At 38.3% G+C, this 27557-nt stretch overlaps 1 protein-coding gene across 1 annotated transcript; it reads right to left on the reverse strand.

Moving 5' to 3' along the window:
* mmel1 (membrane metallo-endopeptidase-like 1) lies at positions 1 to 25886 on the reverse strand. The gene is made up of 24 exons (XM_059329079.1): positions 25732 to 25886; positions 21503 to 21679; positions 21004 to 21048; positions 20605 to 20664; positions 20302 to 20463; positions 20118 to 20198; positions 18445 to 18540; positions 17771 to 17889; positions 16141 to 16206; positions 15261 to 15395; positions 14921 to 15010; positions 11634 to 11770; positions 10557 to 10650; positions 10334 to 10462; positions 6834 to 6932; positions 6635 to 6718; positions 5893 to 5996; positions 4608 to 4666; positions 4347 to 4466; positions 4051 to 4184; positions 3847 to 3912; positions 3676 to 3771; positions 2989 to 3065; positions 1 to 1644 (listed from the first exon to the last, which is right to left on the reverse strand). Exons 2-24 carry the CDS (start codon positions 21657 to 21659, stop codon positions 1545 to 1547), a joined length of 2310 nt encoding a protein of 769 aa, XP_059185062.1. The 5' UTR covers positions 21660 to 21679; positions 25732 to 25886; the 3' UTR covers positions 1 to 1544.
* Positions 25887 to 27557: the final 1671 nt, after the last annotated feature.

Genomic DNA, 27557 nt, shown 5'->3' on the forward strand with positions numbered 1-27557 from the left:
TGTGTGTGTGTGTGTGTGTGTGTGTGTGTGTGTGCCTGCGGGCTGGTGGTTTGGCTGCAGCGGTCAGTCACCACGCTTCAGCACACTGCGCTTCATCCTTTCATCTCACACAGCGCTGATCAATGCGAGATCAGAGGGCAAACCACTTCATCTGTCCATGTGTGAGTGTGTTTGTGAGGGTTTTTTCTTCTCTTACCCTTAGCATGTAATTGGCTAGCCCAGAGGCTAAAAGTCTTGCTATCACTGTGTGTTTGCGTCTCCTTCTTTTTTGTTGGAGATCGCACTTCTTCTACATTTCGATCACTGTGTTGAGTTAAATGTAAACTTACAGATATCGTACAAGCAGACGTTATAATTTGGAATAAATTAAGGTAAGTGCAAATTGTTTTGGTAGCTATATAACCTCTCAAAATCATGTAAAAAGGTGGAATGTGTGGAAGCAGAAAAAAGAGAGGGAGCGAGCTTTAAACACACAACACAGCGGTGATTAGCAACCTACTGTATATCCAAACCTCTATCTAAACTTGGCAACAATGCAATTAAGTGATATACATTTTTCTTTTTTTTATCATTATCACATCTCTCTATCTCCAGCAGGTGTTTTTTTCTCACTTGCTTAAAAAAGTAGCAGGCCACCAGTAAAACATCTGGAATATGGTTTCTCACAGGACGTACATATACATTTCTGCAGTGAGTATTGAGCGACAATCATTTGCAGGACGTGATAATGAAATTTAGAAAAAAATATCCTCCAAAAAGTACTAAATAGCTTTGTAAATTTTAAATATGTATCCACTCTGTGAGTGTAAAAAGCCGCAGCTCTCTCAGAATGTTAATTTAAGGTTAAAGCTGCAAAGATTTAACAGTCTTAAAGTCTTTAGGTAATTTGTTTCATGTAACAGTGAATGACCAAACTCTCAGAGTGTGACTAATTCTATTGTAGCTTCACTTTCGCAAAGCCCATAGCTCTTGTTTTTATTTCATACTCCTCTGTCAGAGATTTGTTCACTATTGTTTCTTCCTAAGTGGCACAATGTCTTGAAAATAATACATCAGAGGAAAGATACCAAGGCAGCTGAGTGCCAAATGATAATGGAAAAATCACAGAAATCTGCACAAGAGATTCTTTTCAGGATTAATTCAAGAAAGGCTGGCAAAGCATTTAAAGCCGGCCATATAAGCTTTGACCTTTTCCAGGTCTTAGTTTTTCTACATAGCCTTTTTATTCCCACTAGTCACCTGCCGTGGGACACAGCAAAAAAACAGAACAAGTGACCTTTTCATCCAGAGACAACACTTTAGCAAGTTTCTTTTTTTCTTTTTTTTTTTTATGGTATACGTGCTTCAAGTTTTAAAACTACGATGTAGCCCAGGATGTCATCCGTTTTAAATACATCTACAGTAAATGCAAATGTCTGTGTTGTCACTCTGCCCCAAATAAGTTGGAAATAAGCAGGATGTCTCTGTGGGTTTAAGGAGTACATCTTGTTCTTTTCATTTGAGTTGCCCAAGTCAAGAAATACATTTCTCAAGAGTAAAACTTTCTACCAGACACGACACTTCTGCTCAGGGTTCATTTTACTGCCTTTTTGGCACTGGAAAGCTTCTGAGAACGCTTCGAAATTCTGCAGCGATCCGAGCACCCTGAAGACAAAAGAAAGACAAAATGTTATCGGAGTGTGAGTCCAGCTTTCAAGTCTTCTTATTTGGACTAATTCCAAAACATAGTGAAGTACACTATGAAATAAAATCTCTTTAATTTACGGTAAACTACCGGCAGCTGTGGTTGCCACAACTACCGTAAAAAATATATTGAGTGGGTTTTCTACTGTGAATTTAAATCAGCAAAAACTACTTTAGACTGAGTAGTCCCTGTAGAACCTCATAATGTAATAAATTCCTGTTAATGTAATAAAAATCTGCACTTGAGTCCATTGAAAATGTAATAAAACCTGATAATGTAATAACTTCCCAATAATGTAATAAAGTGCATTTCCCAATAATGTAATACACTTTTTACCAATAATGTAATAAAGTACAACATTAATGGGAGGTTATTACATTATCAGGTTAGCCTTCATTTCGCAAGTCCTGATAATGTAATAACTCCCCAATATTGTAATAATTTAACAGCAGACCACCCATTACTTGGGTTCAAGTGGTGATACTGTGTTAGCAACTCTAGCTCAAGAGCTCTAGCGCCACCAACAGGTCAAAGTTGAATGTTTATTAACTTTTGACCCGTTCATCCGTTTTTCTCAAAGGATGTATCACTGGAACCCTTGGGCCAATCCCAGCTCAATGCATCCTCAATGGGGTTTTTCGGCCAAATTGGATTTTCCGCCATCTTTGATTTGATCAAAAACCTTTAAAAGGCCTCTCTTATCACAAATTTTGCCCAATCTTCTCTAAACTTGGCCCAGATGATCTTCAGACCATGACACACAAATGCATTCAACATCTTCTTGAAATTCAAAGGCACTTGGCTGTGACAGCCAATCAAACTTGATGGTGAGGTCGCCAAACAGGAAGTAAGCCCATTTCTCAGTAACCCTTTAGCAAATCTTAACCAAACTTGGTACATATTACGTCATCATATGACCCAAAACATCTGGTGACCTTTGACCTCTAGGGGGCCACATATTCTGTCCAATCTTCATGAAACTTGGCATATGATCTTCAGACCAAGGTGAGCAAAAAAAAAATATACATATTTATATATATTTTATCTGTTGTTTCTGTAGATCCAATATTCACTCTCTATACAGTAGCTCCGTGTTTGGTCTCCACCCACTCATAGCTGCTAAATGCTCCACTACTGATGATATGAATGGACTCGACTCACTCTTCTTTGGTTTTCCATGAGTATAAAAGTTGTGGATAGTACCTGGTGCTTTTCTATGGTGCTACCTCAAGGTTTTAAGCAAGCTGAGATGATACACACATATATATACATACAGTATATCTGAGCATAAGAAAGGCCCTTACCTGTACTCTAAGGGACTGTGGGAGTCAGTCTTGATGGACTGGCTGGCATACTCTGGCCGATATGCACCACACCACACCTACAAACAAACAAACAAAGAAAAAACAACTGTTTACATGAGTGTTGACTCCTTTCCTTTTAAAAGCAGTCATTAAAATAAGCTTTCTGCACACTGTTAATACCAAAAAATGCATTTATTTATTTTATATTGGCTCAAACTTCAAATATAACTCATGTATTTACTTTATACAGTATTTACAACACATTGCATTGAATAATTATTTGATTTCCCTTCTTTTTACCCAACTGGCTTTTGAAATTCACCATCCCAATGTGGAATCTGTTAATGTTTGACCCGTTAAATTGTCGATGACAGTTTCCTGCTTATGCTTTACATTCCCTGGCACCACGATGAGCTTTACTTTGGAAGCCCTTCTTCATCCCGTGTGTGTGTGTGTGTGTGTGTGTGTGTGTGCAGCCGAACACTGATTTGTTCTGGGCTTTCTTCAGCCTCTCACCCCCTGACCCTCTCCCTTTGTCCCACTGTTTACTTCTCAGCACAAATATCCACTGAAAAAATGCCCCTTCTGAGCTTTGGCTCTCGCGTCCAGACGGAGACATTATTTTCTGACCTGTCTGCTGACATAACACATTCAGATACAACATGTTCCCTCATTATTCTTACTTACTTGGGCAAAGTTAAGAAAGAAAAGTTGCTTGTGATCCATGTCTAGACCAGGCAGATGAGGCTCCTCACCCTCCATCTCCACCCACTTTAAATAAGCCTGTAAACAGATTGTTTATTATAAACATTGTGCCATCTGAAATAGTTACATGCGGTTTTGCAGGTGACATCCAACCTTATATGCCTGACGAACCCCTCCGTTGTCTGCAATATTCTCCCCCAAAGTGCTGATTCCACTAACCTGCAGCCACACAAACAAAACCACCAACACACACCGACATGAAAACACTCATTGTGGACCGGCGGTCACTTAATGTATGGTTTTACATTGTCGGCAAAGACGAAACATCTCATTTCACTCTCTCCACTGGGTGCTTACGTTTTGTCCACCTGCGAGCTTCCAGTTGAAGTTGCCATATTGTTGCACCATGCACTGTGACTGCTCTTTAAAATGCTCTGCAGAGTAATTACTCCACCAGTTTAGCATATTACCATCCTTGTCAAAATTACGCCCTGCAAGGAAAACACAAACGTAAAATACTGTTTGTCAAACACGATGCATCTTAAAAGCAGCAACCTGTGCACGTTAAAATAAACTGTTATTATAAACTGACAGTGGATGATTTATCTGTTTGGGCTTCCCAAAATATCCACAATCAATTACACGTGTCTCACCGTTGTCATCGAATCCGTGTGTGATCTCATGTCCGATAACCATTCCTATCCCGCCGAAGTTAAGGGCCTGGTGCTGATGTTTACTGAAGAACGGCGGCTGCAGGATTCCTGCCGGAAACACTGAACAGACACAAACAACATGAGTGAAAACACACCAAACAGGATTTATCTGAGAAACGACAGTGTCTCCGTAAAATAACACAACTCTCATTTGTCACAGAGGCTCCCTGTGGGCTCATTGATTCTTGTAAAGCTTCTTACCGATCTGGTTCCTGTTGGGTGAGTAGAATGCATTCACCACAGCAGCACCAATTATCCACCTGAGGAGTGATTGGTTCAGAAATTATTTTTTTTTAAAAGCAGGAAAATTATTTTTTTTAGTTCACGATACTAAGCTGTAACAAACACGCACAGACCACATTTTTGCACCATGATACAAAACATTTAAACCTTCATTTTTCACAGATTACTTGATGAGGACAGAACGTCTTTCTCTTGTTACTGTGAGGACGTTTTAAGCTCCATTTTAGCAAATCACTTTTGTCATGTTTTGGCTAAGCACAACCCTGTTTACTATCTTGGAGGGAGCAAAATTGTCTGACTTTCATCTACTGTATCCGATTAATTTAAAAAGGGGAGTGTGTTGTCACCCTCGATGACGTTTTATGTCATGCGCTTGAAAACAACTTGACTGCAAGAACCTTGTTGTGGTAAAAAAAAAAGAAAAAAAGAACATCCTATGTCTTTTCCAAACCACTTTTTTCTTGACTCCAATGGAAAACATCATGAGGTAGGGACAAAATGTAAAAAGGAAAAAACGGACAAACCCAGTGCTGAGAGAATTTGACTCCACATACACTGTAAAAAACAAAAAACAATAGCTACTCAATAAAATTGAGGCAACAGATTGCACGCAATATTATTAATTAAATCTAACTATGTTACAAGTTGAGTTAATAACTTAACAGGAAGTGCCTGTCAGTTAAAAACGGACTAATTCTATTGTGTTGGATTCATTCAAAATTCTCTTGATTTAGAATTACATACACATAAAGATTCTATTTAATGTGATCAAAATAAGATTCTATCTCAACATTTTTATATTAAAGTTACTTAAACAACTGCCTCAAAATCAAAGACGCATTTATATTTAATACATTTTATCAAATATATTAAGTAAAACGAAATGACTACAGAATAATTTATTACAGTGTACATCAGGTAACGTAACTAGGTGACGGTGGATGTTATTGACGTGGGTCTGTAGTGGTGAAACTAAAATAGTCTGAAGATCGATTTCTTTAATAATTCACCTTGTGTGTTTTTAACTTCAATTTAGGAGGTTGGTGCAGTGTATCCTATGCTAAAGGGGATAAGAAAGGAAGCATTAAGACACCTTTTCTTTGCATTCAGAGAGTTTGACCAGCTCTTATCATGACATGGGTCATTTCACTTAGAAACCTTACTTAGCAAAAAAAATCATCAATCACAGCTCAGGTTTTACTGATAAACACAGCTTGAACTGTCAGATGTATCAACAGCTTACAAGTCTGGGTCGACTGGTTCTCTGAGCTTCTTCAGACTCTTGTGTGCTTCTGACTTGAGATTTTCCAGGATGTTCTCAAAGTAGAGCTCTTCACTGAAATTCAGCTGGAAACAGAAACGGGACACATCAGTGACAGATGTCGTTAATGTTCAGCATGACTTTGAAAACCAACTCAGCTCTGACCAAGGTTATTATAGTTAACGAAAACTAACAAAATAACGAAAACTAAAATTGAAAAAACATTTTCGTTAACTGAAATAAAAATAAAAACAAGAGTTTTTAAAAAAAACGATAACTAACTAAAACTGTATTTTGTGGTTACAAAACTAACTAAAACTAACTAAAATTATAGTGAAAATGTCCTTCGTTTTCGTCTTTGTCGACTTTTTTCATACATAATTCAGTGTTTCTATTTCAGCATGCAGGAACACATGGTAAATATGTTTACTGAGACTGGGATGTCTACACTCCAACCAAAATACAAAACACCCAGAACTGTAAGAGTTAATAACCTTATTGGGGCTGAGATGGATAAACCAAAGGAAATGAAGGCACATACCCATTACAAAAAAACTAAAACTAATAAAAACTAAACTAAAACTAAGCATTTTCAAAAAATAAAAACTAAACTAAAACTAGAAAACTCACTCTAAAAACTAACTAAAACTAACAACGAAACAACGAAATTAAAACTAAAACTAATGAAAAATCCAAAACTATTATAACCTTGGCTCTGACTTACATGAGCGTACTCCTGGTCAAGCTTGTGGTTGCTTTCCTGCAGAATATGATCCGGATAGCCAATATGCTCCTTGATCGCCATAGCCTAAAGGAGACGCAGGACAATTAGAACGAAAAAGACAAAACATGAAAGAAGATACACCCTTGTTTTCTCAGCTTGGTATTTGTATTGTATTGTATTTTTGCTTCCTGTGTTTTACCTTTTCTCTTGCCTTCTCCTTTGAGGTTGAATCCATCCAACTTAACTCCTCCAGCGTTTCCACATACGCCTTCTGGATCTTACCGATAAGGTCACTGACCTGTGAACAGTATAATCACAATCCCATTCAGAAACACATTGACATAAATAAAGAGTCCTAGGAAACACAATAGTCTATAATGCACTGGTTCATGGCACATAATGAATACTGTTTGTGCAGAAAATGCACATGTTGAAGAATAACATGCATTAGGAATAATTAAAATTGCAGTGTTATTACAACTATCGTACGTAAGAGTTGGAAGTAAAAAGCAGTAAATGCATCTGATGTTACAAAAGTTCACTTATTTTCCAAGAGTCACACATTTTAAATTGATTTTCTTGATTTAGTGGAACACGATCTCATTAGCTTTCAACGCCATTTTTGCCTCCAGGGACAACGGCCAATAACTCGTGTTCTGGTGCAGCAAACAGATATCTGGACCAAGACCTCTTCTGTTTCTCAAGTCGCATTCTTCTGTAGTTCCACTTGCTACTTTGAGTGGATCGAGTGTGTTTACACTGACAGCATGGAAACATTTAGTACACTATGAGTACCCGTATTTTGCACTCATGAAGGTCAAAAAGTTGGGTGTGGAGCCTTTCTTTCTCCCCCCAAGGGTTGTCGCTTTTACAAAATAACAGAAGAGAAGGGACCACCAACCAAGTATACATTATAGTTATACAGTAGTGTTCAATATAATAGCAGTCCAATGTGACTAACCAGATTAATCCAGGTTTTTAGTATATTTTTTATTGCTACATGGCAAACAAGGTACCAGTAGGTGCAGTAGATTCTCAGAAAACCAACAAGACCCAGCATTGGTGATATGCAGCTCTTAAGGCTGTGCAATTGGGCAATTAGTTGAAAGGGGTGTGTTCAAAAAAATAGCAGTGTCTGCCGTTGACTTTACAAACTCAAAACTATTTTGTACAAACTTTTTTTGTTTCTAGTATTTAGCAATCCTGTGATCACTAAACTAATATTTAGTTGTATGACCACAGCTTTTTGTCAACATGGAGTCAACCAACTTGTGGCACCTTGTCAACTTTTATTCCACTCCAAGATTCTTTAACAACATTCCACAATTAATTTACATTTCTTGGTTTTGCTTCAGAAACAGCATTTTTGATGTCACCCCACAAGTTCTCAACTGGATTAAGGTCCACTCTATAACATCAATGTTGTTGGTTTGGAACCAAGATTTTGCTGGTTTACTAGTGTGTTTGGGCTCATTGTCTTGTTGAAACACCCATTTTGAGGGCATGTCCTCTTCAGCATAAGGCAACATGACCTTTAAGTATTTTGACATGTGCAAACTCATCCATGATCCCTGGTATGTGATAAATAGGCCCAACACCATAGTAGAGAAACATGCCCATATCATGATGCTCCACTGTGTTCTGGGGCTTGAATTCAGAGTTTGGGGCTCGTCTCACAAACTGTCTGCGGCTCTTGGACCCAAAAAGAACAATTTTACTCTCATCAGTCCACAAAATGTTCCTCCATTTCTCTTTAGGCCAGTTGATGTGTTCTTTGCGGGGGATTCTTGTAAATAGATTAGCTTCACACAGACGTCTTCTAACTGTCACTTCCAGGTAACTCCAGACTGTCTCTGATCATCTGGAGCTGATCATTGGCTGAGCCTTTGCCATTCTGATTATTCTTCCATCCATTTTGATGGTTGTTTCTGGTTTTGCTCTCCATTTTAAAGCATTGGAGATCATTTTAGCTGAACAGCCTATAATTGTTTGCACCTCTTTATAAGTTTTCCCCTCTCCAATCAACTTTTTAATCAAAGTACGCTGTTCTTCTGAACAATGTCTTGAACGACCCATTCTCCTCAGGCTTTCAAAGAGAAATGCATGTTCAACAAGTGCTGCTTCATCCTTAAATAGAGGCCACCTGATTCACACCTGTTTTTTCACAAAATTGATGACCTCACTGATTGAATGCCACACTGCTATTTTTTTTAACACACCCCTTTCAACTAATTGCCCAATGTCACAGCCTTAAGAGCTGCATATCACCAATGCTGGGTCTTGTTGGTTTTCTGAGAATCTACTGCACCTACTGGTACCTTGTTTACCAAGTAGCAATAAAAATATACAAAAAACCTGGATTAATCTGGTTAGTCACATTGGACTGCTATTATTTTGAACACTACTGTACATGTTGGTTTTTTCCTCCACTAAGTACCAACAAACTGTACTCAGAAAGAAGCCATTATTGAGTTAATTTATCAGTCTAGTCTTATAACTGCTGATACAGTGTGATGCCCTGAGCTGACTCTCGCTGGCTGATCCACGGAGCTTCCGGTGAGTTCATGATTGCTGAGCATGTTTTCAGACACTATGCTGTTAAGATGTATGAAGGACTCAAGGAAGTACATAGAAACGTTCCGTCAGTGCACCAGAGAGGACGTCTATGGCCAGATTGTTTCTCCTAATATGAGTGGAGATAAATCGATATAAAATCTAATAAAAAGCAAAGTTGTTGTGGTGTCCCAGTAGCTCAACTGGGAACATGGTCTCACAGGAATCCGTGAAATAGCCACGGATTCGCTTAACTCAAAATCCGTGGAATAGCCACGGAATAACTCAAATTTCCGTGAAACTGACACGGATTTTGCTACAATGCAAGTTAATGACAGTCATATCCCGTGGCTATTGGTTTGTTCCAAGTCACGTGACTTTCAAGGTCCCGGCGGTCAGAACAAAAAACATGGCGGACAGTTCTCTCATTTTTAGTGAAAAAATCAATATTTTGACTTAGTTTCTGCATAAAAATGGATTTTGATCACATTTCTAGCGAGAAATATATGTTTTATTTTCTAAATATTCACTCAGTGAATGTACATAATCACTTTGTATGTTGGAATAGCCACGGGATATGACTGTCATTAACTTGCATTGTAGCGAAATCCGTGTCAGTTTCACGGAAATTTGAGTGATTCCGTGGCTATTCCACGGATTTTGAGTTAAGCAAATCCGTGGCTATTTCACGGATTCCTGTGAGACCATGTTGCAACTGGAAGAGCATGCACCCCATAGACTAACGCGGAGCAGCCTGGGATCAATTCAAACCTGCAGTCCTTCGCTGCATGTCGTCCCCCCTTCCCTTTATTTTCAGCTGTACTATCTAAAAAAGGCAAATAAAGGCCCAAAAAAGACCAAAATAATTCTGATACCAAAATCTTGTCCCATTGCCTACAGACTCTGCATTCATATGCAGATTTCTGCTTAGAGAAATAAAGCAGCATATAATACACTTTAAGCTTGAAAAGTGACATTTTACCCCTCAGGGTCTTTTTTTTTTTTTGCACATAATTTCTAACCACAATGCAGCATGTGACAGTTAAAGCTTGCATTCATTGTTTGACGTAAACTGCCTCTGTGGTAATAACTGATTTCCTTTCTTGTGTTATGTTCTGGGGGGAGTTGCAGACCAGAAGAACTTACCATCCGTTTGCTTTCCCCAGCAAAGGTCTCTCGCACATAAAGAGCTCCAACCGCGTTCTCCATGCTGCTCTGGACATAACGGACACATTCTCGCCACCACGCATCCTCCACAGTGGTCCCATATAAAGTCTGACCATACCCACACACACAGACAGACAATAGGTTGTCATTTAGTTTTTGAAAAGCTCATTTCAAGATGTACTGCTCTGTTATGTCATGTTACCTTTCTGTAACGTGCTCTGGCGTCTTTGAAACGGCGGCTCAAGCTATTAACTCTGTCAATGATAAGCTGCCAGATGAGGTAGTTCTGCATAGTTCTGCAAACATAAAAATCAGGTGTTTTGCTATTCTGTAATAATCTAATTCATGGACTCCTGTTTGTGTCAAATTAATGATAAAATTATCAATTTGTAAAGATGAGAAACGGAACAATTCTTACCTATTTTTTGTTCAAACAATATCTCATTGTACACAAAAGGAACCCAGAATGTGTACATTGTATAATAATTTAATTGTGCAATAAAAGCTTGTGTATATATATAAAAAAAGATCATTCTCACTGTACTGCACTTTCAAAATAAAAAAAGGAATTGTGCACAAAAATGAGAAATGTCATTATCGTGCAAAAATAGTTGGTAAGTCTCATTGTTTCAATCAATTTGTTTGTATCTTCCAAATACACTTAAATGAGATTTTTAAATAAGCTAAAATAAAGGTTTTGAATGCTTAAATATCATCTTTGCTGTTTTTACTTTATATATTTTTTATTGGAAATTAGCATTCATAAGCATCAGTACAAGACATAACTTATTCCACAGCTGTTTTCCACATTTTTGTTTTTTAAAGGGTAACAAAGAACCACAAAAGAAAAATAAATACAAAACTAAACAAAACTAAAAACATAGTATTATAATAATATATAATAATATATAGGGAGGCAAAAAAGCAGAGAAACAGAAACATTAACAATTATACTAATAATACCAATACATAAATAAACACAGGATGCCAAGTATGCTCATTAAAAAAATAAAAAAAGATTTAAAAAAATACCTTAATAAAATAAATGAAAATTGGATGCATCAGATCGACTCAGTTGGGGTCCAGAGAGGTGAGGGTACTCACATATGTGATGACAGGCTGCCATCTTTTATAAAAAATTGGCTGCCGAGCCTCTCAAGGAATATCTTTGCTGTTTTTAATGTGCCCCTCTGATTAAACACTGGCCCCTGCTTGGCCCCCACAGTAACACTGGTCTAGAACCGCCACTGCTGTTTGCATAACACTCTGTTGAACTGACCTGACACTGTGTTTGGGGAGAACTTCATTCATCTTCTCCAGATAAGGAGAGCTGTACACCACCACCTCCTCCTCCTGCTGCACCTCCACGGACACGCTGGAGAGCACTCCCTGGATGAACTGTGTCCAGTTAAAACCCTGGAAAGCAAAAAGGTTATAAAGAGTTATAACTCTGTAGCTAGTGGAGCTGAATTCAGTAGACTCAAGATTATAAATGTTAATGGAAATCCTTTAATTTATTAGGAACCAAATAGTTCTAGCTAACCAATTAAGGGGTTATCTTAATATGTTCATTTTATGTTTTATTTTTATTTTTTATTATATGTTTGTGTCAATTTCAACTGTATATGTTATTACATTTGTCACTTTATTCTACATGTCTCATTTAAAACGTCATCAAAAATAAACCGTTTGGAATAACTAGGTCCTGTGGAAAACATAAAATTTTGTCCTTCTCAAATTACACTGTGAAGCCATGATTGATTTTTTTTTCTCTCTACTGTGACATATGGTCATGTGACAAATATTAACTGAAAACCAGACAGAAATGCAGGCTGTTTTTCCAATATTCATGATACTTGTGGGCACTTGGAAAAGTGTTGTTTATATAGATTCCACTTTATTCCAGTTTTTAAAAAATATGTATATTTACCAGATTTGAGCTGTTCCCACTCACATAGCCATGATTGTGCTGATTCCACAGAGCTTCAGGACTTATATACTTATATATTGCAGTGAAATACAAGGCCACAGTGAGTAAAATGTAAAGAGAGTAAAAAAAATGCAATGGCTTTGTTCAGAGGGTTCACTAGGCTAGTCCCTATTTTGAAATTGAATGCCTGTCTCTGTCTTAACACAACAGACAACAAACAACAGGAACAACAACAGTCTCGTGTTCTCAAAGTGTCACATGTTGTAAATAATCAATATTTAGTGTAAATTTCAGCCACAGCACGTTCACACATTGAGCTCCCTGCTACTGCAGGCCTTCTAAGTGGCACCTTGAATTACCATCTGTAAGAAGTAAACAATAATACACAAGGTGTCATTATGTATAAAAACAACAGACAGGGCCGAGGCAAACAACAACAGTACACTTGACACTCTAGTTCCCCGTGCACCGTCCATTATTCTCAATATCACACATGGAGTATGTTACACACCTTCATTCAACGTTATATTTTGTTTGTAGTCACCTGAGATAAATTACCTTTGAGAGTAAAAGGTAGAAGGCCAGTTTACCTTGTTAGTTGTTAGCTGAAGTCATGTTTGAGGCTTCTGTTATAAAAACTTTAAAAGAATCGATCACTTATAGCAGTCACCCCTGCTATATAGACACTATATAGCAGGGGTGTCAAACTCAAATACACAATGGGCCAAAATTTAAAACTTGAATAAAATCGCGGGCCCACATTGAACCAATAAACCTTTTAATATATACCAAACATGTTTTGCTTTAACATTAAATATGGAACCAGCAACGTTTATAAACATACAATATATAACTAAATAGTGCAGACATGCAAAATCAAATTTCAAATAAAAAACACATCAATATCATTAATTTATTAAATAAAAAATAAATAAAAATCTTTTGCCTCTGTTCTATTTGCATCCTTCTGATTTAAATATCAAAATAAACTTTTTCAACAGGTTAATAAATTCTGCCTTTCTTTTCTCCATTTTTGGGAAGGGGTAGCTGGGAGACAGCTCTAGCTTGGTTGCTATGACGACTGTCACAGAGGAGCGTTTCTGGGTCCTGTCCTGATTGACGCGCCAAAACAACAGCAGGGCATTGTGGGATTTGTAGTATTAGCTGTAAATGCGTCGGATAATACCGGTGGGTCAGCTTTTATAGTACAATAATAAGATAATAATTTGGTATTGCCTTGCGGGCCAAATAAAATTACACTGCGGGCCAAGTTTGGCCCTCGGGCCAGAGTTTGACACCCCTGCTATATAGTGTGCTGTATATCCGTTTCACAAACTGCACGTCAGTTTACTTCCTGTCCGGTATAAAGTAACGTTAGCTTAGCCTCCAGTGATAACAACAGTGCTTTTTTAATCCTTAAGTTTGTTACTACATCATAAATTACGAAGTTTTTCCGTTAGAAAAATTTACCAAAATAAAGCTTAAAATTGTAACGTTTCTGTTAAAATCACTTTTTTCTCCATGTCTCATTTAAATGGTCGCCAAGAATAAACTGTCTGTAATAACTAGATCCTGTTAAAACATTAAGTTCTACGCTCCTGCTACTGTGAAGCCATTATTGATCGATTGTTTACACAGAGCAGGGAGGAGAGGATGGGAGAGGTTGTAATAATGCAAATAGATCAATATGTATAGCATGTGGAGACCTATTTTTTTCCTTCGATATTCATAACACTTGTGGGCACTTTTTGAATGATTAATGTCATTATAACCATGTTATTCTTCACAAAAGACATTTTTGAGTCGCTCAAACTCTTAAACCTTTATCAGGCGAAGAACTATATTTGGTTACTTCAGGTAATATTTCGAGAAAAAGTTGCAAATTTACAAGATTAAAGTGGCGAATCTACAAGAAAAAGTTGCAGATTTAAGAGATTTAAAGTGGGAAAAAGCAACTTTTTTTTCTCCCAGATTCAACACTTTAAATAAATAAATCTACGCATTTTTTTTCTCGTAGATTTGCCACTTTAATCTCGTAAACTTTTTTCTCAAAATATTATTTTCATGTTTTTTTTTTTACACATTCTGGCAGTATGTAATATCTTCCAATATTCTCTAGGGTTGAAATTTGTAATTTGCAAGTATTTCAATGAGTGCCCTATTAAGGGTTAAAGTGGTGAATCTGGGAGAAAAAAGTTGCTTTTTTCCCACTTTTTTCTCGTAAATCTGCGACTTTTTTCGCGCATATTTGCCACTTAAAATCTCTTAAAGGGTCTTAATGTAGGGTCTAAGGACAGAGGGTGTCGTATCATGTACAGTCTGTGAAGCCCTTTGAGGCAAATCTGTGATTTGTGATTTTGGGCTATATAAATAAAATTGATTTGATTTGATTTGATTTAAATCTGCAAATTTTTTCGTGCATATTTGCCACTTAAAATCTCTTAAATCTGCAACTTTTTTTCTAGTAAATTTGCAACTTTTTTCTCGAAATATTACCTGAAGTTACCAAATATAGTTATTTGCCTGATAAAAGGTTAATCAGGATTGTGTTGATGACTTATATGTTGCAGTGAAATACACCCTGAAACGGCTTGCTTTGTATGTCGCACACAAGAAATAAGTGAAATCACACGTACATTAAAGCTGAATGTGCTCTGTAGCTCTCCAATTGTCATCTTGTTGTAAAGAACGGTGACATCTTGGCGCTCCTCTGCCGGCGATGTGGCCTGTCGACAGGAACAGGAAGAAAGAAGCGCTGTATAAACTGATGCTCGGTTATATATATATTCACAATTTGCTCTGCTTACATCAGCAAAGTCTCATTCGTCACGCTCTTGACGGACACACTTAATGTAGCCTGATTCTCTCATTTACAGGAAGCAGAGAGGAGCTGCTCATTTTTCATCCTGTCCTTGTTAATTTTCCTTTGAGCACTCGTCCCACTATTCCATATTTCCTGTTGTGGCTGGCACTCACATTGGCGATGTCTGTCTCCAGCTCCAGCACTTGCATCATTTCCTCCCACACACGGTCGTCATCCTGAGTCAAGTTCCTGTCCTCACGGGTTATCTTCGCTACGGAGACCATGAAATGTAGGTAGGCCTCTCGAACCTATGGTAATTTATTTCCACAACAAAATCAAGGTTGTGTCAGGACAGCAGGGGTGAAAAGAATTACATGTGTACCACTTAGACAAAATTAAAATGATGTTAGTATACTATAATAAGTCTGTTTTCATAGCACCAACATTTTTATACTGCATATTCATATTTATTCTGCACTGGGATTCTACTCCTTAATACATACTCATTCTTTAGACACTTTATTTTTATTTTCACATTACATTTTATTGTATTTTATTGTATTTTTAGATTTTATTGCTTGAAGTATGCCTAGGTTGTTCTTTTTATTTAATTATTTAATTGTGTTGTTATTGTCTCTGTGTGTAATGCTGCTGCTACACTGTAATTTCCCAGCTTGGGATAAATAAAGTATATCTATCTATCTATCTATCTATCTTTCTATCTTTCTATCTATCTATCTATCTATCTATCTATCTATCAAAAATGTACCGGAAACACATATTAATCAAGAGACTTTTAAGACAAGATATAATTAAGACCTGACTGCAGACAGTTTTTCAGTAGAAAGTACCTGCAGTGCAGCTGTTTTTAATGCAAATTACACCACAAACTGAATCCCTATTTTCACCTTTTATGTGCTTTGGTGGAGACAAATCTAATATATCTCAAAACCTTGATAAGTAGATGAACTGCATGATTAGATACCTTGAGCGTTAAGTCACAAATGTGTTTGTTGTTTTGTGGTTTGGGTGAACTGATCATTAAGGCCTCACCTTTTTATAGTTTCCATCGTTGAAGTAATAGTCTCTTGATGGCATGCCAAGTCCCGGCTGGTCAATCTAAGCAGAATAACCAAGAATAACATTGATTTTTTTGCATGCTTTTAACAGTATAATCAAATGAGATGGCTGGTAATAGTCTGATCCCTTTTTACTAATTGTGATAAAACACAATAACTAATACTGGTCCTACACTGCAAAAAAAAGAAAAGTTGGGTGAACTCAAAATTTTAAGGCAACAAACTTCCATTAAATTTTAAGTTGGACAATTAAACTAAATATTTTAAGTTTTGTTTTTGAGTTTGCTCAACTCTGAATTTCTCTGGCACGATTGTAACGCCGCTATGAAATGTCAGCTAATGTTGTGACCACAATTTTGAGTTAGCATTGATACGCTAATGGCTACTCTTGTAGCTGTAACAAGCAGCGCCGCTAGCGTCAGTTAGCCGCTAGCATCAGTTAGCCGCTAGCATCAGTTAGCCGCTAGCTTTTGCTAATGACTGAATTTCACAACAAAGAAATAAGAGTTAGCAGAACTATTGTCCCTTGTTTTGAACCCCAACTCAAAGATATAAGTATTGCTTTGTTGTGCTAACTTACATTATTGCCCTAAATGTCAGTAATTGATATTTCCAAGTTTTACCAAATTAAATCACAGTTTTAGGCCAAAAAATACAAGTTGGCTTTTTTTGCGGTGTACTCTGTGTAGCTAAAGCTTAATATAGTTTATTCCTTTTTTGCAACAGACCTCTGTCAAAAAAATATATTAAAAAGACATCAGTGAGCCACAATGCTGCACTGGGTTATATGTACCCTCATTTCAATGAACACAGGCACTGTGTAGTAAAATAAATCATTTCACCTGTCTTTTGTGTGTTTTCACAGGTGAAATAAATAGCTTAGAAAAATTATTATTATTATTATTAACAGCTTAAAATTGTCTAGTCCTCCTTTTTCAAAACGGCAGCTATTTAAGGAAGCTTGATACCTGGAAACCTGGAAAAATTTTAGTTGTTTAGAACTAAAAAAAAGCACCAAAAAAGGGCTGACAAAATTAAATGGCATTGCCCTAACCCTATAGGCTTTTAACCTAACCTAACCTTAATATAGGACTGAAGGAACATGAGGATAAACCCTCTTAATCTAATATATATTTAAAATCTTTGTATCTTTGATGTGGTTTTAAAGATTTACGCCTCCAGTAGAAATGAATGGGTGTGACCTGAGTGCCGCAGACAGGTTAGTGAATTAGTTGGAATGTATTAAAGGAGCAATATTTAATTATTGGCCACATGCTGCAAATAAACAGAGGCAGAATTTCAACTCGTGCAAGTATGACATGAGTCACTAAATACGGTAATGATATTGTTCATGATTGTGCAAATTTAGACACTTAATAAATCTTGAAACGTCTTCATAAATGTAGAGGGAACTTTCTGACTGAGATTCTGTTGAGACTGTTGCATTTGAAAGGTCCCCAAAGAGTCTCCGAGAGCTCCATCCCAGCAGAGAAAAAGCCCAGGTGTATGAGATAAGGCTACCGCCATGGCTGAGCTAGGTCATACTGCAGCTTTAAGAGAGTCATACTGTCACATAATGAGCCTATAATGACATTATGACTTACATAAATGATATGGCGCCGGGAGTCTCTGTCATCCGTCCACACGTACATGTCCAGCAGAACCTTCTTGTGGAAATGAGCGGTAAGCTTGGCCAGTGTGTCCTCAAGGCTCCATGCTTCCTCTGAAATTACAGAGAGAGAAAAAAACGGGCACTTCATTTAATCACAGTTATCTAGCTGTAAAAAAAAAAACTATTCAATGTAGCAGGATGCAAAAACCAGACTCCCTCGCTGCCTCTGCTGCCCGTTTAACCGGGCTCTCCTTGTAAATCTGTGTGTGCAGATGCAGTAATGTGTGGTTAATTCAGTTTGAGCCACCATCCATGATTACATTTAATTAAAGTGGCAAGAGCCAGGAGCTTGGGGATGAGCAGCGTAGACTATTTAAAGCATCCTTCACAGTACTGAGTGAGGACCTGCTCCTCTACCCACTCATCACGCTCCCAAACTCCACACAGAACTGCTCAGCTGAAGAGCCTCCGCCGGCCTCTTGATCCCGCCAACAAAGCACACACTCAGCGATTCACTGAGAGCAAATATAGCTGCACGGGCTCTGCGTGAGCACATGTATTTGAGTAGGAACATGAGTGCTTGTTTGTGTGGATGTACTGCACGTGCACATTTGAATGTTTGCACAGAATAAGCTGCAGACGTTATTAAGCAGAGCGTGTTTCGACCTGTAGTGGTGTTCCAGTCATCTGACGCCACGGGCCAGTCTCCGATACTCTCAATGAGCTTCAGAAGGGGCTGCGAGTCACGCTGCTCTATGAGGCCTGCAGGTAAAATACCACAATGTATAAACAGATAACAACAACACTGTCTACTGTCCGTTATGTAAGACAGCATGCTTTTTTCTACCTTGAAACAGCAGTTGATGAAAACAATCTCACCACAAGAATAAACTTTCAACTTTTAAACTGCTCTCAACTTTTGAGCATTGTAGGAGAAGTCCTTAAAGTGCAAGCAGCAACCTCCAGGGTACCCAAAACCTGCACTTCCTAAAATGACCACTTGGGGCCAAGGTTATTATAGTTAACGAAAACTAACGAAATAACGAAAACTAGAATTGAAAAAAGATTTTCGTTAACTGAAATACAAATAAAAACTAGAGTTTTTAAAAAAATGATAACTAACTGAAACTGTATTGCGTGGTTATAAAACTAACTATAACTAACTAAAGTTTTCGTTTTTTCATTCATAATTCAGTGTTTCTATTTGAACATGCAACACATGGTGAATATGTTTACTGAGACTGGGATGTCTACACTCGAAACAAAATTCAAAACACCCAGAACTGTAAGAGTTAATAACCTTATTGGGGCTGAGATGGATAAACCAAAGGAAATAAAGGCAAAATGTATTATGACCTCTTTGAATCTGGCACCCAACATATAGCCCATTACAAAAAAAATAAAACTAACACTAAAACTAATAAAAACTAAACTAAAACTAAGCATTTTCAAAAAATAAAAACTAAACTAAAACTAGCAAACTCACTCTAAAAACTAACTAAAACTAACTGAATTTGAAAACAAAAATTCACAACGAAATTAAAACTAAAACTAATGAAAAATCCAAAACTATTATAACCTTGCTTGGGGCTGGCCCCAAATCGAACCAATCCCCATTGAACCCCATGTTAAAATGCCCCACTTTACAGCAAAAATAAACATGTTTATAGCCTGGTACAGAAACAGTTTTGGTCTCCAGAGCTCATTTCCCCATCATGACACCTGTGAGGGGGATGATTTATTACGAAACTCACCCATTTTAGTTAAATTAGGGCTGAAAGTTATGCATAGTTTAGGACGCGGCCAGTGTGAATGATGTTAAATCACTCAAAAAGTCTTCTTATGAGTTCTCAAAAGTTACTTTGATGAAATGTATCAAAAAGTTTTTAATTTAATTGAGAAAAATCTTACTTATTTGACTTGCATCCTGCAGGTGGTAATGTTCATTTTAAAATGTTTTTATATCCATTTGGAGACTGTCAGGAAATGTCATACACCTATAAACTAAATGTGGCGCTCTGCACCGTGCACTGACCACAGAAGTGGAATGTATTAAGTAAATTATATCATAATTAATTAACATTGCTATAATCACTGAAAAAATATGATGCACAATGTCATAATCAGCTCGACTGGTTTTCTGTCATATTTTGACACTTTGGCCAACATGGTAATGAAACATTAAATTGATGAAAGAGTTTAAAAGGTCCCACATTTAACTTGAACCTGCAAATATCCGGGATGAGGAATCTTCAATAAACAGCTACAGAAACAAAAACTGTTTATCGTGCTACCTTTGAGAGCTAAAACACATTTGGACAGAATAACAAGGGCCTTACTCTCATTCATGCAGGAGTTGTAAAGGACTTTGGCCTTCTTGATGGCATTTCTGTCCTTTTGATTTTCCATCTCCAGAACACCTGCAACAACAAAACACATGCACATATTTCATCTCTGAATGAAGCCCACACAGGGCTCTGAATGCTGAAGCCCACTGGCCACTAAAGATCAAACCCGGCTGACCTTTGAGGACAATCTCCAGCTTGTCCCTCAGAATGTCAAAGACGCTGTGGCGGGAGCTCGTCTCAGGGATCACGTGTCTCTCCAGCCAACCCCCGCAGGCATACTGGTAGAAATTATCACAAGGCTTCACAGACTTATCCATGTTCTGCAGGAGCCGAGCAGCTTTGAGGTTTTGCGGAGACGAGAGGGGAAAGAGAGACGGGGTGGAGATCCACGTGTGGTTAGAAAAGAGCTTTCTGCAGGGATGTGATTGTTTGCAAAATGAAACAGCAGGCGAGCGAAGAAGAAAACAGCTCCTCTCACCTGCAGTAACACAGTCCGCAGTTGTGCACACACTGTCGAGGCTGGAGCGAGACATCTGGCCTGGAGAGATCAGTGTCAACATTCATAAGAAAGCAAGCAGACGATTTGACAAAATACACCCCCGCAGAGACAAGCAGTTGTGTAAAAAGCTTCTAAACAGTCTATGGTGTGTGTGTGTGTGTGTGTGTGTGTGTGTGTGTGTGTGTGTGTGTTTGGCGGGCAATGTCTATGTCAGCAGTGACTCTGTTCTTTGACTTTTGTGTGGCACTGCTGATCAGGCAGTTAAGGGAATTACAGCATTACAGGGACTATCAGTGGTGCAGCCTCCAATATGACACACAACCCACTTATCACACAAAGCTTCCTGCAGTTTACCAGCTTAAAGTGACCGACGCTCACCTTCACTTGTTGAGCTCCTCGACACACTCGTCTTGTTAGATTGTTCTGAAGTGGGAAGGAACACATTTTCAGGTATTAGACACAGCCAGGAAGACTTTATTCTAGATTTTAATCATCTTTTATCACAATCAAGTCTTATGTCGAGTTTGATTTGTGTTTGCAAGTCCACAAAATATCATATATTCTGTCAATAAAACTGCAAAAAAAAAGAGCCTGGAGTTGCAGTTATCTACTTTAAGGTTAGGCCTGTGTGTGTGTGTATAGTGGAGTATATGGTACAATAAGGCGAAACCCTTATTTTGCTGACTAACATTAACCTTTACAGCAGATGACATATGTGCATCAATATTGCAAAAAAAGCAATGCAAAGCATTTCTAAGGTCAGAATAATTTCCTGCTTGCAGTCACAAAAACAAAACAGAGCAGGGAGACCCTTGTCACTGCTGCTTCCATCTGTAATATCTGGATCGTTCCACAGTCAGCCTGACAGAGTCATTACCTTTCACAATCGATGTGTAGAGGACTACCAGCCCGGCCAAGGCACAGCTGACCAACAGCAGCAGCACGGACAGACCGATTTCTGCAACAGTCCAACGACGCTTTCCAGGTTTACTTGATTTCTCCATGATATCCATTTGGCTTTCGGATTTGCCCATATTCCTCCTGACTGTCGGCTCTGTAGGAAAGACACCGTTAGAGTGTGGGATGGTCCAGGCAGAGAGCTACCAGTGTGTGCGTGTGTGTGTGTGTGTGTGTGTGTGGGCTGTGCAGTGATCCATCAGTAAACTGTGCCAGCTGACCTGCAGTGAGTGAGCTTCAACTGCTGAACACCTACAACAACTTCACTGACAGGAGTTGTGAAACTGTTGGTCTCGCTGCACACAAACAGTTTGTCACTCTAAATGTTTTTCTTTTCTTTTTTCTTCATTTTAGCCAGGGTTTATTATTTTCATAGCCTTGACATTTCAATTAACCGATTAACCTGTTGCACCCACAAAATGACCCTTTTGTTCGTTCCTTTCTCACCTTTAAAGGTCACAGTGTGCCTATACTAATTTATTTATATACCATCAATGTCAGGAATGGTTTTAACCAGAAGTTGTGTTAAATCAGGCAAATGTTGTATTTTATAATCCAATATCCATTGGCAGCGCAATTATTGCACCAAAGCATCAACTTGATTTAATATAATTGACATATAATTGGAATACTTTTCCATACCCTCATAATGTGCTTTTAATTTTCTGTCTCTCTAACTTTCTCAAACACATTTAAATAAAAAAAAAGTTTTACAAACTGTTTGAACCTCACCACCACTGTCAAACAGCACAAATCTACTGACACTAGAATGGGAAAAATATCTAGTTATTCCACTGGACTTGACCTCTTAGATCAACACACAGGGAGTCAGAAACAGCCTCTGATTCATCAACAGACTCAATCCTTACATCAGGAGATATATCTTACACTTTGTAGGCATATGCAGACAAATAATGACAACACATTTCATAAATAGATAAATAAATAAATGATCATGGCAGACATTATAATTGTTGTTCTGTGCTGGATTACGATGCTTCTGAAAGAGATATGATCACACAGATTGGAAAGCTACAATTTCAAGAAGCAGATGCAATTTTGCAACTTTGGAGATCAGAGCTACTTTTTAAGTACAGTATTATACTGTAGTATTTAGAATACTTTGATTTTGTATAAGACAGCTCAGTGGTGGAGTCGCCCCCTGCTGGCTGTTAGAAAGAATGCAGGTTTGGGGTACTTCAGCATTGGCCTCAGAGGTCTTGACATATGTTGTTAACTAAGTAAATTTAAAGTGTGAATAACTACATGGTGTTTTTCCATTCTCCCAGTTATACTAACATAAACGTTTTTTCCCCCATATGGCTCAGCCTAAATGGCACATCAGGCCTTTGGTTGTTAAAGTAATTAGTTAACTGTAATAATGATAATTCCCCAGGGCTCAGCACCTGTTTTAATAACATTCAATCCATATTGTTTGACTTTATTAAGGACATTATTATCACTGAGGTCCATCTGCTGTTAATATAGGATGGAGAGTCGTTGCGTATATTGAAGGTGACATTTATTTCGGGAACCACTCAGGCAACAGTAAATGAACCGTTAAACTTATTGGAGACAGGCTTTGAAATGTTTGCCCCCCCACACACACATGTTCATACACACACACCAGGCCTGTAGCCATAAGCCTACTTCAAGAGAGCTATTTCTATGCACAATAATTACGTATGTGTGAACACAATATTGCAAATGAGCGTTTGTGCAGGGGACAAAACGACAATCACCCGTAGCTTTCAGCAGCATTGCTTTGCATCTATTCACTCTGCAGCAGCACCTGTTCCTCCATAACCAGCCCCATTGCCCTATCATTAGGCCTGACAGGGGACGGGCTGTTAATCAGAGGTTCACACTGCTGTGCCCCATTAGCCTTCCCTGATGAATACTCATGGGCACATATCTGGCACTACAGTGATGAAGTGCAGGCAGGGGCTTGTTAGAGCTTTACTGTCATCCTCAGCATCAGACTCCGAGGCGATATCCTGTTATACTGCATCAAAGACAGGCCTCACTTTATGGACAACTGAGCAATAATGTGCAGCCTACTGTGTCAATACAAGATTTGTGGTCCAATAGGAAGTTATTTACATCTTTTAATGCCCTCACATTTTATGCTGTGCTGCACTTCTCTTTCATTTCTCACTGTTCTCAGCACTCAAGTTATACCCACATATATTCAGTCCAAGGCTTTTCCATTTCCCTTTCGATTTTTCAAAATTGGACAATAAGATTAGAGAAAGAAAAAAAAAACCTCATATCTTAGCGTTTTAGCAAAGTGAAAAAGCTTTTTGCATTTCCTAACTACTAAGTTTGTTGGGGTTTTTTTAACCGAAGCAATAAACTGCCTGCTGGTGTGCAAAAACATCGTCCCTGGGACATTTTATAGACACATTAGAATTGTTATTTTGAGTAAAACTGAATCCAATTATGGCTAAATGTGTCTGTTATTAGGGCTAAAACTGAAATCATTAAACAGGTTGTCAATGACCAAAGCAAGAAGCATGTCTGTGGTAATAATGGCAGACTAAGGATTTAAATAAATAATGTGTGTTCATTGCTCTACATTAATGCATTAACCCTTCTGAATATCATATTATTGTATTAACTGAGGGAAACCTAAAGCAAACAATGTACAGACTGCTTCATTAGCGTTGACCTTAACCTGCTTATGCTATGTTTTTTTTACATGACAATTTTTATCTTGTGTTTTTGTAAATAACTTTTTTTTAAAAACATACTCTCTCATTGTTTTTCTTATTTCTTATAACCTTATATAACTTATATGACTTTGAAGCTTTGCAGCTGTAGGTGGGCTGTCACTACAACTTATAATATATATTATAATAAAAATAATTACATTCATTATTGGATATTTTTATTCAAGCAAAAAAATATAATAACATGTAATTTATTGTAAAATGAAGATCATTTTTTATCATTTAAAAATGATTGGTTGGAGTGCTTTTTCTTCTTGCCCTGAGTAGCATTTGCAGATTGCCTGCAGAGATTCACCAACCAGATGTTTAGGGCAGCCTCTGTGAAGCCTGAGAGAAAAAACCCAGGACAAAAAAAAATAATAATGAACTGTGCTGTGAGCACAAGGTAACAGTCAGTGTATTTGCATTTTTAATAACTGACACAGACAACCAGCTGCAGAATAAGAAGCTGCAGTGACAGAGAAAATCTGCTTCTCTTCCTCCAGCTGCAGCTCTGAAAAACATCCTTCAGCTCTGTGCTCGTGCAGCACAGCGAGGCCTCTGCAAACGATCGGTCGACCCAGCGAGGGGTCCGGCCAAGAGGGCAGCATTTAAATATTGTCAATTCAAAAAACAACATTAGAAGGTTAAGACTGTAATTGTCACATGCTACAGTTAAAATGCATAAATATAATTTTGCGAACTGAAAAATAGAGCAAAAATAGGAAAGCAAGCACATTGAACAAATTGATTCAAAATTAAATTCACTTCACCAACAGCAGTTATCTCCAACAATGTGGAGAAAGGGGACATAACCCATCTGTAGAACATCAGGCAGGCTATAGAGCTTTTTATTTTTTGACATGTATGCATAGAAGGGCAGATTTATAAATACAACACGATCTGACTCTCGTTTTTTTTCATAATATGTCTCCAGCACAAACAAGTAAGTGAGCATATGATATGACGCATGAAACAGAGCATTAACATACCAGTGACATGGTGCAATCAAACAGGTCAGGGGTTCAGTGTGTCAAATTAAAATCCCCTTTTTTCTTAAAGTGAGACTAATCTGTGCTAAACGTTTCCAGGACTCCTTGTTTCAAGCACATTAAGATTACATTCAGTGACTGGTACTGTTCTTCTCTGAACTTACTGCACCAACTACTCCAAACAAAACAAGGATTAACTCTCAGATCAGACTGCCACCGCACTTCATCTTGTTTACTGTTATTCCTCACTGACCATATAACTTCAAATCTAATAATACAGACAGCAGCATGTAAAGAAATGTCCAGAAATCTTGTGTGTCCTGGGACTGCTGAGAATCTGAGTGATACCTAAAGGCTGCAGTTTCAGATGGCTTCAACTTTAACCACCTTAACTTTGGTGCTTGACAGCAAACAGGAGTCTAATCTAAAAGGATCCAGAGGCTTACCTTTTGTATGTGGATGGAAGAAGTCCCTGAGCCTTTTCCCCCCACAGCGCGCTAATATCTCAAACACCCCTGCTGAGCATCCACTCAGAGCTGGTGTGTAGAGAAATGAGTCTGTGCTGCGGGTTGAAGGAGACGTTATCCAGTTCAGAGTGCTGCTCAGGGAATGAGTGAGGCAGCAGTGAGAGAGGGAGAGCAAGAGAAGAAAGGAAGGAGGGAGGGAGAGAGGAGGAAAATGGGAGGTGATACTACTGGATTGTTTTCGAGGGGTTATGATATGTGTGTATCTGAGGGGTCAACAGATCTGGGAACACCAATTTATTTTTTTTTCTCTCTCTTTCACCAGCTGCTGACAGAAAAGGGCAGAAAAATCCAGGAAAGCTTCCAGAGAGATAAGACAAACATGTTGTTAAAGCGCTCTGCAGACAGATAATCTACTAACAGAGTTACTAAAGCTCTTTTAGCTGTTCTTTTATTATCCCCGCAGCTGTAAAAGTCTGGATTTGTGTCCTCCTTTCATCATCATCATCAGAAAAAAAAGGCCACTCATCACTGTTGCCCTTGTCATCCTCCTCGTCTCCTCTCGCATCCAGGAAGACCGGGCGAGATCTCGAACACCTGAGGTGTTTCTTGGTGGGGATCTGAACCCTGGCCTGGCGTCAGATTGAAATGGCACGGTGCCCGGGCTCATTATCAGCCTGATTAACCACACTAATTAGCTGATAATAAACAGAAAGAGTGTGTTTGGCTGAGGCTTGTTGCTCAGGTGGCCGCTGCTGCCCAAGACAGGATGAGAGTAAACAAAATTGAATGGATCGAAGCCCAAAATAGAACGAGGCTTTTAAAAGATCCTTTTTGTTGCTCACATGCAGCGTCATTGAAATTCATTGAAGATTAATGTCACAGAAATGTTTATGAGTGAAGAAGCTTGCAGTCGTTCAACAACACTGACTGATGGAGTGCAGCGTGGCGGGGAGTCGAGGTTTGCAACTGAGTTAATAATTTATTCATAGATTTTATTTAGCAGAGAGGATGTTTTCTCTCGTATAGTCATTGTGTCATTGTGTGAAGTGCTATATAATTGATGTTCATGATATCCTGAATCTTAATTTAGATTTTTTTTTTTTAGGGTGCCGGACATTGGACAAGTTAATTACACTTCTTTAAGGTTTATAATTGAGTAAACAGTCAGGTGAAGGGGTGAAAATTGTATTTAAAGGAGACGTATGATGCACATTTTTAGATTCATAATTGTCTTTAGGGCTTCTACAAGAACATGTTTAGAGGTCTTTAATGTTCAAAAAAATTTTTTTTTCTGTAATACTGCCTGTAGCTGCTGCAGTAAAGTGTTTCTTTAACGGTGTGTTCAGACCGGACGCGTAGCGAATTTTCGCGTCGCGCTACTCGCGCGAGTTGATCGCACGAGTAGTTGAATTTACTCGCGTCACTCGCGCGAGTAAATAACTTGCGAATTTTCGCCCAAGAGACTATTTAGCGCCAAATAATTCCCTCCATTTCATTCTGTCATCAACCATGACAAGCATAGCGTCCCTGTACCTGCTCTGGAAGTCCGAGATACGTCGGAAAACACGCCGTCGTGTCTGGGTGAGTGACATCATCCGGAGGCGCACTCAGCACGGAGAGAGGACCGCAGAGTACTTCCACCTTTTTCCCTCCTGCCGACCCACTCCTCCTTCCTGCCTCTTTTCTCCTCTCTCTCATGTATGTATCTCGGACACTGTCGTCCAGAATCTCAACGCTGATAGGCTGTCCCGACACAGCGTCACGCGAATATTTCGCCAAAGTTGAATTTATTGAACTCACGTGAA

The sequence above is a fragment of the Centropristis striata genome, chromosome 3, assembly GCF_030273125.1.
Source record: "Centropristis striata isolate RG_2023a ecotype Rhode Island chromosome 3, C.striata_1.0, whole genome shotgun sequence".
Classification (NCBI taxonomy): domain Eukaryota; kingdom Metazoa; phylum Chordata; class Actinopteri; order Perciformes; family Serranidae; genus Centropristis; species Centropristis striata.